The sequence below is a fragment of the Myzus persicae genome, unplaced genomic scaffold, assembly GCF_001856785.1.
Source record: "Myzus persicae strain clone G006 unplaced genomic scaffold, MPER_G0061.0, whole genome shotgun sequence".
Taxonomy (NCBI): domain Eukaryota; kingdom Metazoa; phylum Arthropoda; class Insecta; order Hemiptera; family Aphididae; genus Myzus; species Myzus persicae.
This window is the reverse complement of record NW_019104100.1, coordinates 387860-401290: the sequence shown is the minus strand read 5'-3', so window position 1 is coordinate 401290 and position 13431 is coordinate 387860. Positions and strand designations below refer to the sequence as shown.

The 13431-nt window shown below is 41.3% G+C and overlaps 1 protein-coding gene across 1 annotated transcript; it reads left to right on the top strand.

Moving 5' to 3' along the window:
* Nucleotides 1–7151: 7151 nt before the first annotated feature.
* On the top strand, nucleotides 7152–13223 carry LOC111038734 (toll-like receptor 7). Its single transcript, XM_022321961.1, has one exon. It carries the CDS (start codon nucleotides 7685–7687, stop codon nucleotides 11690–11692), a length of 4008 nt encoding a protein of 1335 aa, XP_022177653.1. The 5' UTR covers nucleotides 7152–7684; the 3' UTR covers nucleotides 11693–13223.
* Nucleotides 13224–13431: the final 208 nt, after the last annotated feature.

Below are 13431 nucleotides of genomic sequence, written 5' to 3'. Positions count from 1 at the left end.
TCCCGCGCAGGTCCCGGCTGCAGCAGTACCCACACGTCGCTCTACAGTCGTAGGTACCTAAATAATAGTATTAAATATACGTATATTATACCATCATGCTATGGAAGTTCTAACCGTCGGCAGTTGTAAAATATTAATGTTATAAACGCCGCTGCACCGACTGCAATCGTATACCCTACGACGTCTACGACGATGATGACCGTAAGACAAATCTCATCAGTGCAGGTACACAGCATCATAGGCGACCGCCGCGATTATTAAGAAAAATTACCAACGCTTCGAATCAATTAGAATTTAGTTGCATTTGTTCTCCGTGCCATTAACGCAGCAGCACTCGATACCTAATAACATAAATGTATAATTATGTACCATTGCACTTGCAGGAGGCGCGAGCTACTGACCGCGACCCACTCGGGTACACACCAATTGTGTGTGTATTATTATATACATTTATAATATACTACACGACCATAACGTACTCACCGATATTTTAATGACAGGCTACTCCGGCTCGTTGGTATATAACACGATAATTAAAATAATTGCTATTCCTCTAATTTACGGCCGCGTGTCGTATCAACAGAACAATCGGCTCCGCGCAGTCATGATATTATTATTTAAACTTAAGAATATTATAAAACATGATTGTACTATATTACAGGATCCCGCAAAGGTACATAATATTGTAGTATAAAATTGTACGCATACAATAGAAGTATAATATACAGTCGGGATTCAATTAAAAAAGCGACGTTGTCTCGCCAGTTTCAAACGCGTCGTCGTATTCGACATGAATGTTTTTTTTCTTCTAGAAACGTCTCTATTGTTCTATTATAGATTTACATAAATGCTATAATTTTTTTATGTGTACATAAATATTGAGTATACTGGCGATACGTACAGAAATTTATCGTTTATCATTTTGGAATGTTCTACAAACAAACCATATAGGTACCTATCTAGTAGAATATTGTAATAGAATATAAATATTTCAGTAACTCGGCGCTGGGCACTGCGGAACGAATATTGAATTTTTCTGGACGTGTACATTTAAATAAATAGTATATTACACCAGATAATAGATGACATAGCCGGGCATTATAGTATAATTATTATGCACAATCTTCGTTTAAAATATGGTAAAGAATTGTGTTCAGTGTTCGCAAGACAAAGGGTGTTAACTAGAATGTGGTTTAAGTACGGGCCCGGTGGATACGTTGAGTGATAATTTGACATTCCAAACATTAACGAACGGATCGCATAGTCGTTGTCTTTTTTGTTTGTTTCGCTATTATATATTATTCATGCGTACCCGTCGAAATTTCCACGTCAAACACTATTTCAATTGTTTATGCAAACGCGCGTATAATATAATATATTATATGGAGAAGAGTTGATGATGAGGTGCCTACCCAACAGTCGTCTCTCATCGGTTCTGCTCGCGTGCCAGGACGTGCTGCGTTCGTGCAGGTGGACAAGTAGTATAATATGGCTGGTATAATATTATTATCTATACATAGCCGCGCACGGTATACTTACCCACACCAGACGATTATGATACGTATTATAATACATTTTTTTTTTTTTTTTTACTGAACTCGAATAATATAATATGTACGTCCGGACGACGCGAAACCGAAATGCCCGCGTATTATATGCGTTGTTGCCTTGCAATCGTATTATTATTATATTATATAGCTGCAGTAAGCCTGCCGCGGCTGCTTCGACAAAAGATTTTTTTCCATTTTTGTTTTTGTTTTTTTTTTTGATATTCACGTTTTGAGAAAAACGCCCATCATTCCTCGGGGCGGGCGGATGGAACTCCCGAACGGCGGGCGACGGTTGATTAGGCAGGTAGGTAGACGAGTGCGTATTATACATTAGACATTAGACGTATATTATACGGCATGTTCCGTAATATATACGTATACCTATACATATTATAATGTAATAAATGCAGTACTCACGTCGTGTGCAACGGCCGCACGGAGAGCATGCACATAATATAGTTGCAGCGATAGGTTGGACGCTGCAGCTCAAAATGACTATAATAATGCATGTACATTATTGTATTATTATTTCCCCCCGCGATGTTCGATTCGCCTAAATCGTACACGTCCACAGGCGGGGTCATCCGCGGGGGACCTCGAGCGCGTGCTTCGCGAATATATGGTACAATATTGTATTATTGTTGTCATGCCGTACAAAAAAAAAAAAAATAGCGAGTGAAAAATCTCCGAGAGCGTGCGAGCCGGAGTGTTCTCCACCTATTAATATATATATATTTTGTTATTATTATTATTATTATTATTGTTATTATCATTACTGTAGTAGTAGTAGTTGTCCGGCGCGCGCGCGCTGGTCTTGACAGGACGTGCGTACAGTATATTATAATATATATATATAGATAGGTATGTACTATGATTTATGGGCAAAGGTTCGACAGGATCACATCTTCAGATTTATCGGTCGCGGGTTCAAAAGGGGTCCACACACACACACATTTAGACTCTGCAGCTCTCTCCCTCTCTTTCTCTTAAACACTTGCCCCTGCCCCGCACGGTCATCACAGTACTACCATATACTACCAGGTATATAATATAATATCTATATATATATATATATATATATAAATATATATATTTTTTACACACTACCACCGGCACTTTGGCCTCCTCCCACGTACCTACTATAGGCGGGTAGAGGTACCTCTATACATATATATATATATATAATATGACGGCAGCACACATTATATTATTACACACAGTCGCCTTGTAATTCCATCGCGCGGCGGCGGCGGAACAAGAGACGCACGAGCAGCCCAAAACTCTCTCCGTGTGTCCATCTCTGTGCGCGCGCGCTCGTCTTTATAGACTTCATTAGCCGGCGGCCACAAAAACTCGTTCCCCCTCCTCGCGAGGGCATTCTTTCTCTTCCCCCTCCCCGTCCACCATCGAGCAACTCACAGCGACAACCTCTCGTTACACGCACACACACACACACACACACACACACGCGCGCGCACACACATGTAAGATGAGGTTTTTAAACGATTGTAAAGATTTCGGACCAGATAGCCTCCGCCGCCGCCGCCGCCGCCACCACATGTGACACGGTCGATGCGGATAAAACCGCAGGCCCTCGTCCTCGGTGACCCCCATATTTTCAGAAAACATTTCGTACGTAAAATTCCTCTTCTCCGGCTCGTATTATGTGTATAATGTATATATATATGTATGGTAAAACGTTTTTAATTTTTGACATTCGTTTCACCGGACAACAATAAAATAACGAAGCATATAGCCCGTACGTGGTGTACGCCTAAACATTTTATATTATTACAATGTATATACTATACATAATATTATATGCACATTGCACATGGGTATATCAGCAGGTATACGCACACACAGCGTGGATTCCGCCGGTGCAATGTATTATATCGAAACTGTCCCTGCGGTTCGGTCGACCGGAAAAAAATTCATATACTTTAATAATAATAATGATGATGATAATATAAAAATAAAAACCCGTCCCTTTCGATTTCCAATGTTTTCATTGTGCCCGTATATACTATTATTATGTATATGACCGAGCGCGTTCAACACACACACACACTCACATTCAAATATTATTATTGTAGGTAGGTAGGTAGGTTATAGGTATACATATATATAAACGTATGATTCATATTATATACAATACGCTATACACAGTAATGTGCGCCGTTAACGGTACACGGCCAAAATCGTTTTCGGCGTTCGGTTTTTACCACAAAACACAATATATATATTTTATAATATTATAAATCATTTTAACCCTGCAACGCCAGAGATATACACCCCGAAAATTCTTTCACCCGTCAAACAGTCTCTATAATAACACTAAATAATATATATATATATATTATATATAAATTGTGCGCGTATAGAAATATCGAACAATCATATTTTTATTGTCGACACTTGAAATATATTGCTTTTCTTTCGAGTGTTCTCCCCCCCCCCCCCCAACGTTTAAATATGTGATGTATAAAAAAAATCGTTTGTGCATTTGAGTAATATTCATGGTCCCACAAAAGGCATTATTATGCAATTAACATAACATAATAATATATTAATTAATATTATAATAAATAGGTATAATAATAATAGTATATACTCGGATACGTAAACAGGTATACCGAACAGCGCGGTGTAATATCAATTACCTACCTATAGGTACCTATTTATCGTTAAAATGATTTATAATTTATATTATGGTTATTTCAGTGTTTAATCAAATCAGTTTATTTATGCTGTTCCATGTTCGCATACAGAGGGAATTATTATTTTTAGTACCTATATTATGAAAAATCTCATTCCGATTTTTAAACAACTAATAAGATTCCCGTTAGCTATGAACATATTGACTGCGAGGCGTTTTAAATGACATGATATATTGACCGTTCGTCGGTATTGAGCATAAAATATTTACAAATTATCGGCATGGTAATTTAATAATTACGGACGTACTTATCTTGGTATATACGGTACACCGATTGGAAAAATTGCATGAGGAATTTGCAAGGGCTGTCACCTACGCAATAGGATATCATCAGACACGTAGGCGGTAATCGCTTAACGTTTATTTTTAAAAAATTATGTATTTTTTACTGGGTAATATTTATTCTGGTTCATTCAATTTTAAGAATTATACAATACGAAAGACAGATTTTCTGAAATAACCGTGAGAATAATAATATGTAAATAAATATAAATACAACATAATATTTTATCTTATACACTAAAATCAAAATCCCTATACTCTTACGACAAATACTAAGATTGGAGGTAATGTGTTGTTAAATAATTCAAACTGATGATAATATTTTAAAGTTATCATATACTTTTTAGATTTTAGATGCTTCAATTATTCAATAACTGTATTTATTAAAAAATTACTAAGTACTATTATGATTAAAATAAATGTTTAAATCAATTTGAAAACATTGAAATCAAGTATGACATTTATTTATTAGTTATTAACAAGGCGAGTGACTCACGTAAATGATCGTTTTTTTATTATTAAAAAATATTTTCGAGATTTAGTGTGTTACACAAATAGTCCGGTAGATTGCGCTTCACGTATTAACGAACGTTAATATTTTACAAAACACAATTTGAAGCGTCTACAACAATAATAATTCAAATGATTCAATTTTTATTTACAGTTATCCCTGGATCTCTGCTGTAACAATTAAAATAATTAATATTGAGTGGCATATGTTTAAGTATACACTTAGCTGTCAACTGAACAAATTATTGTGGACTACAATACAATAACGCAAGGTCGTTCAATTGTTATCATCCACTCCGGTGAGTCAAATGCAGTGGTCAGCATCACAATAATAATATACTGATGACTGCACTGAAATGCCCACTCAAGCAAAATGTGGTCTTTGTTCGAGATAATTTGGCCAATTATAAAGGATGCTCTTTGCTCGACCTATAAATAGGTCAAACTCACAATAAGACGTCCAAGTACTAGACCACAATCACCGAAGAAAACTTGATCTAGTTTTATTTACGAGTCCTTTGAAAGTCTCGCAGAATGTAATCCTTCTTTGCGAAAAGTCACCGCTGTGGGTTTTAAAAATGATGTCAGCGTGTAGTTATAATAATTTTGACAAGAAAATATATAATCTAATATGGGTACTGATTTTTGAATCACAAACAATATTAAGGGATTATAAAAAATATTTTAGAATCATAACAACAATAAAAAAAATATGATAACGTTTACTGTAAAATGCAGTGTTAAGAACAATCGATGACCGCGCGTAAACAGTGCATAATGTTATAATGCTGGATATAGGTACTATAATATCATACAGGTATACATTATTATAATATTATTCATGTCTCGGGGCTAAGATTATTGGCGTGTTTGGTGAAAAAAATTATCTCTTGATATATTATTTAATTTTTTTGACGTCGTCGCGTGCGCGAAAAACGATAAAAAAAATTACCTATCAGGTATGTGGCGTACGCCGCGCGCCGTACCAGTTCGGTTAAGTATGTATTATAAAATTATGAAAACATTTTTTTCTAAAAACAACGTACGTTTTGAACATACTGGTCTACTAATTCGTGACATGCATACAACTTCTAAAGTATGCATAACAAAATAGTTTTTATAACATTATGTAAGTAGCACCTGTGCAATGTTACATATTTTAATTATCGTAAATATTATATTTCACGAAAAAGTATAATATCAAGTCGATCAGCAATATTGTCACTATAGTGACTATAGTCACTAATAATATTATAATAAGTACATACTATTATTATAGCATAGGTTACCTACGACTATAATTCAAATCTCTCTCACGGGGTAAATTACTGCAACTGCACTATGCAACGTTATAAAATAGGTGAGTATGTATTGTTTTTATCATTATAATATGTGGTACCGTTATGTGTAAGATTCAAATACAATTGTGGCGTAATGACTTAGATTTTTTTAATAAAAAAAATAATAAAATCGTCTTTCCAAATAAATTAAAACGTTTATGAATATTGTCAAAACATTATATTACAAATAACGAATGAAATACAAAAATATTTTCCTGCAGTGTGCAACACAATAATGTAAAATATTATTTTTGTAGCGTTTGTTATGTAAGAAAAAAAAAGCGGAAAAACCTACAAGTGCGCTCGAAATCTTGCGTTATTGAATAAAACAATTAAAAAGCCCAGAAAAATCGTTACAATAACAACAACGAGAAAAAATCATTTTCGGTTTTTGACATTCGGCTTGGTCGGCCGATCGGTCGGAAACGAAGCGGCAAAAATGCCGGAAAAACGAGATAACACAATGATTTCGTAATAAAAAACCAAAATGAAAAAAAACGTATAATATACCTGCTCAACAATCGGGTGGCGTGGTAGGAAAACGTCGGTCCGACTACCGTACGGTGTGCGGCGGCGGCGGCGGCGGCTGATAATCACAGGGTAACCGTAACCGGGTGCGGCGGCCGCGGCCGGGGAGGGGACCGCCGCCGCCGCCGACAGTGGACCGTCGCCGTCACGTGGCGTCCCCTGACGGCCGGCCGGCACAACTAACGGACCACTCTGTACGCGGGCCAGTGCGGCCGCCGTGCCCGTGTCGCGTTCAGTCTCCGCCGTGAACCCGTTGCCGACAGTTCGACCGCGCACCGTGTTTCGGATTACGAGTCCGTTTATTATGTGAAAGTGTTCGCGCGCGCGGACGTTCTGCTCTCGAGTGTTGCGATTTTTTTCCGTTTATTTTTTTTTATTTCGGTTTTTTAAATTTTTTTTTTATTTTAACTTAGAATTATTGTCGGCTACTCGGGACGACTATTATTCGCTTTACGTATGGTACTCCGGCCCGACTACTGGCAGTACCGCAGTGTTTTATAATAATATTATTATTAATTTTTCGTTGTTTTAACTTAGTCTCGAGTGCGCGCGCTTGTGCGTCCCGCGAGGCGAACAACGACCGCAGTCGTACTGTGATTCGCGATTATGTCGAATGCCCGACCGACGGGGTCGTACGCGAACCGTTCGGTTTTCTGACGAACGCCCGCCGCTATTTTTTTTTTTTGAAATAAAATATCGAGTTTCAAAAAAAAAAATTTTCCATTCGATATTTGAAAAATTAACGAAACAAAAATATGAAATTGTTTATTAAAATGAAACTATTTTTGGTGGCCGCGATGTGCGCCGCGGCGGTCGCCAAACTCGACGGTGGTGTCGCGGCCGAACCGTGTACGTGGTCGTCGTACAACAACGACACGGCCAAGACGTCGGTACAGTGCCGGGTCCGCGCGTTGGCACTGGACAGCCCGAACTTCTCGTCCGTGCAGCCCGAGGGCACGGTCCGCTTGACGGTCGACTGCACCGACAAGCTGTTCGTGCAGAGCACTTTAGCGCCCCGCATGTTCCGGCCTCTGCATCAGCTCGAGGAGCTGGTGTTGGTCCGGTGCAAGTTGTTGGACATACCGGCGGACGCTTTCGACGGCCTCGGTGGGCTCAAGAAGCTCACCGTGCACACGTCCAACTTAGAATGGGGAGCCACCAAGACCATGGAACTGGCGCAGGGCAGCCTGGACCGGCTCACCGAGCTCCAGTCGCTCGACCTGTCCGAGTCGAACGTGTACACCGTGCCCGCCGACGCGTTCTGCGCCCTAAAAAATATCCAGCAGCTGAACGTGTCGCACAACGGTATCGATGACCTTACCACGCTCGGGTTCTCCGGGCCTGACTGTCCCGGCGGCACCGACCTCAAAGTACTCAACTTGTCGTGGAACAACTTACAATCGGTGCCCGCCCGCACCGCCATATCAGCCATGAAGCGGTTGCAGACGCTCGGCCTGCAGCACAACAGCATCACCGAGATCGCCGCCGACAGCCTGTCCACGCTGGCGTCGCTAAAAGTGTTTAACGCGTCCTATAACAAACTGGAAGCGCTGCCGGAGACGTTGTTTGCCAAAAACCATGACTTACGCGAGGTTTACCTGCAAAACAACGGACTGTACGAGCTGCCCCGCGGACTCTTCCACCGGCTCGAACAGATGGTTATTATAAATCTAAGCAACAACAAGATCAATCAGATCGACGAGGGACCGTTTGTCGGTCTCCTCCGGTTGGTCGTCCTGGACCTGTCCCGCAACGGACTGACCAGGATAAAGTCAAATGTCTTCAAGGACCTGGTGTTCTTGCAGATTTTGGACTTGAGCAACAACAGCATCAGTAGTATCGAGGAAAATGCGTTTCTTCCCCTGTACAACTTACACACGCTCAACTTGGCCGAAAACCGGCTGCACACGATCGGATCGCGGCTTTTTAACGGCTTATACGTGCTGTCTAAACTCACGATTAACAACAACTTGTTGATTACCATCGACGATCAGGCGTTTAAAAATTGTTCGGCTCTTAAAGAACTCGACCTCAGTTCAAATGCCATTCAACAGGTGCCAGCGGCGTTGAACGAATTATCATTCTTAAAAACGTTGGATTTGGGCGAAAATCAAATCAGCGTGTTCCACAACAATTCGTTCAAAAATATGGAATTACTGACCGGATTGCGACTTGTAGATAATTTTATCGGTAACCTGACTCAAGGCATGTTCTCTAATTTGCCCAACCTGCAGGTGTTGAATTTATCGAAAAATAAAATCTACACCATCGAACGAGGCACGTTCACTCAAAATAGTCAAATCCAAGCTATCAGACTGGACGCAAATTATTTAACGGACGTTAACGGAGTGTTCGAATCGTTGTCCAGTTTGCAATGGATTAATTTGTCTAAAAATAATTTAATTTGGTTCGATTACGCGATGGTGCCGGCCAATCTCAAATGGCTGGACTTGCACGATAATTACGTGCAAGAACTGGGAGACTATTATAACCTCAAGGACCGATTGAACATAAATACAATTGATGCCAGTCACAATCACATAACCGAAATTTCGGAACGTTCGATACCGAACAGCGTGGAAGTGTTATTCCTCAACAACAATTTTCTTTCGAACATCAGACCCAACACGTTTTTGAAAAAGAGAAATTTGGTGCGCGTGGACTTGTACGCCAACGAGTTAACGCGATTGGACGTGAACGCCCTGCGGTTAGGCGTTGTGCCTATCAATCGGTCGCTGCCGGAATTCTATATCGGCGGCAATCCGTTCGAGTGCGACTGTTCCATGGACTGGTTGCCCGCCGTCAACAATATGACGCAGCTCAGGCAAAATCCCAAGGTCATGGACCTCGACAACGTGGTGTGCAAAACGACTGATTCCAGGGGCTCAGAGGTGGTGCCCATTTTGTCCGCGGGCCCGTCGCAGTTTTTGTGCAAGTACGAGACGCACTGTTTTACCGTGTGCAAGTGTTGTGAATACGACGCGTGCGACTGCGAGATGACGTGCCCCAGCAATTGTACGTGCTATCACGATCAGACGTGGCACACGAACATCGTGGACTGTTCGTACCAGCTGAACAACCAGGTGCCGCCGAAACTGCCGATGGACGCGACACACGTGTACCTGGACGGCAACAATTTCAATCAGTTGCAGGGCCACATATTCATCGGCCGAAAAAACATGGTACACCTGTACCTGAACAACTCGAAAATCGAATCGCTGCAGAACCACACGTTCAACAGGCTTAGCTCGTTGCAGGTACTCCATCTGGAGGACAACATGCTCACCGAGCTGAAGGGCTACGAGTTCGAGCAGCTCTACCAGCTCAGGCAGCTGCACTTGCACAACAACCGTTTGTCGTACGTAAACAACATGACTTTCGCGCCGCTCCGGAACCTCGAGGTGCTCAAGTTGCACGGAAATTTGCTGAGCAACTTCAACGTGTGGCAGCTGTCCGTCAACCCGTACCTGGTGCAGTTGTCGGTCGGCAAGAACCCGTGGTCGTGCCGCTGCAAGTTCCTGCAGCCGTTCCGGAACTGGGTGTACGAGAACGGCCCGAAAATCAGCGACATGGCTGACGTGACGTGCGTGCCGGACGAGTCGGACCCCGGCCAGAGGCGCGAGATCGACTTTAACGAAACGACGTGCAGCGACTTCTACACCGGCGGCTGGGCCCTGCGCAACATGATGACGTCCAGTTACGTGCCGCTGCTCACGTTCCTGTTGGTCGTGTTCGTCGTGGCCCTGGTGCTCTTCGCCGTCCGGGACAACATCAAGGTGTGGCTGTACACCAAGTACGGAATACGGGTGTTCAGCTGCAAGAACTCTGGCAACAAACACTTCTACGAGGATCGCGAGAAGCTGTACGACGGGTACGTGCTGTACAGCCCCAAGGACGAGGAGTTCGTCCTGCAGTCGGTGGTCGCCGAGCTCGAGCACGGCAACCCGTCGTACCAGCTGTGCTTGCACTACAGGGACCTGCCCATCACGTCCATGTATCACGCCGGTTCGTCACCGGTGGTGATCGAGGCCGCGGAGGCGAGCCGCCGCGTGATCGTCGTCCTGTCGCGGAACTTCATACAGACCGAGTGGTCGCGATACGAGTTCCGGTCGGCCCTGCACGAGGCCCTCAAGGGCAAGGTGTATAAGCTGGTGCTGATCGAGGAGAACAGTATCGCGGCCGAGGCGGACGCCGATCCCGAGATCAGGCCGTACCTGAAGACTGCGTCCAAGGTGCGGTGGGGCGAGAAGCGGTTCTGGGAACGGCTCCGTTACCTGATGCCCAGCAACAATCACCACAACAACAACCATCACCATCACAAGGTGTGCAACTACCGGAACAACATAAACAATTATACCATCGACACCCGGACACCGGTGGTGCCGGCCCACCGACGGCAACCGCCGCCGTCGCCTCAGGACAAGGCGCCACACCACCGGCCACACGGGCACCATCACCACCACCATCAGCACCACCAGCAGCAGCACAGCCCCGGGTCACTGCCCCGGCCGCAGCACCGGCACGAGGACTCCAACTACTCGACGGCCACGACGGCCACACCGTCTCCGAAACTCGGGGGCGGCTGCGAGGACCGGCCGGCGTCCACCGAGCACATCTACTCGGCCATCGACACGCCGCCGCCGTCGGTGCACCAGTCGCCGATCAGGATGATGCCGCCCGCGCACCAGTTCGAGCGCACCAACAGCCGGAGGTCTGCCAAGCACCATCAGCACCAGAACGCCGTGCAGGCTTACCTCGTCTAACGCGAAAACTTCCCCTCGCAAGTCGTCGTTACCCCTTATACTTCCACAGCGCTGCTTATAAAGCGAACCTATAATGTTATTGCATGTTGTGGGTAATAATCTCGCGCAAACAGGTCAGTGTCACCGACGTACTGTACAATTATTATTATTATTATATTATAATCATTATTATTATATTTGTATTTTTCGTTTGGTTTTGTTTCGTTTAACTATGTAAACCGAACAAAGCATATTATGTACGTATGTGCTCATCAATATGTGATAATGTTGTTTAAATAAGCACGACTTGTATGATTCATAGATTAATTGAGTTCCTAAGTGTACGTTCTCCGGAACACGCTGCGGTTAATTCCCTTTGAAACTTTCTTGTATTTTTTTTTTTTAATTATTATTTTTTTACTTTATTTGTTCGTAATAATTACTTTACGACGGGCTGTGTCTGCCGTTTATATTGTAAATGTGATTTTAGGCGGGTTTTTAAATATTATATTATTATTGAATATTATTATCATTATTATTGTGAAAAAAACGGTTCGTACTAACTATTCAGAATCTAACGCCATTTTTCTAGTCAGCTCAAAAAAAAAAAAAAAAAATGTTTTTGAGCAACCAAATTTTGTGTGTTAAATTCATAAAAAAAATGTATTATCCTCGATTCGAGGCCCAGACTGATTAAGTCTTCGTATCACTGTTGTTCGCTTCCCTCACCTCTTAACAATTTTCCATCGAAATGACATACTTCGCGAGCGTTATTATTCTATTTCATTTTTCACGTGACGCAGAGCAATAATAATAAAATATTATTTTAAATTTATGACACATGATGTGGGATAATTAAAAACCTCCGTGGGTGTTGGTGTTTTTTTTCTCTTCGTACATCGTAATAATAATAATAATAATAATACCGGTTCTAGACTCTCGTGTATTTTATTATATCTCTCCTTATTACTACACTCTCCTAGAGCGTTTATTCTGTTATTATTCCGACGTGTCCGAGTACGCTTACGTACGAAACACAGAGAATGAAAAAAAAATATATATTTATATACTTATATATTATATACAAATGTATATTTTTTTATTCAGTACACGGATTACCACTTAGTACTGCCGCTGTGTTATCTGAAATGGATTCGGCTTTTTATTTGGAGAGACAATATAAAACTATTATTTTTTTTTATCTTTTAAACACAAAACAAGGATAATAAAAATAAGATAAATAATAAATACACACCTTCTTATCCTCGAAAATAATAATTCCATTTCAATGTAAATATATCGGCTTAATGTGTGAACTGAACTGTACATGATTAACAGAGACTTCGACGCGTTTCATTCCGTGAACTGAAAATTACAAAATTATTATGAATACTTTTTACGAATTTTACACTTATGCGGTTTTTAATTGTTTTGGGGGCGAGTGTAGTAACAGGGTAAGACAAACCGATAACAACTTGGTTGTATGTTTAAAAAAAAACTAAAAAAAAAAAAAATATAATTATATGGGGAATTTACATTTTGTTTCACTACTTGAACGAAGACTGTATGATATTTTTTAATTAACCACAATTTTTTTTTTTTAATTTAAATATTGTTAACTTCGATTCTATTTTATTATTATTTGATTAAGAAATTATTTGTATATATTCGTGTACATCCCATTTTATTATGTAATGATATTAATATGTATAGACGTGTATTGTACTACGTTGAAAATAAATAATTTATTTTTTATTTTG

Excerpts from the sequence above, each read along its gene's own strand:
- LOC111038734 (XM_022321961.1), top strand. The coding sequence starts at position 7,685 with ATGAAATTGTTTATTAAAATGAAACTATTTTTGGTGGCCGCGATGTGC.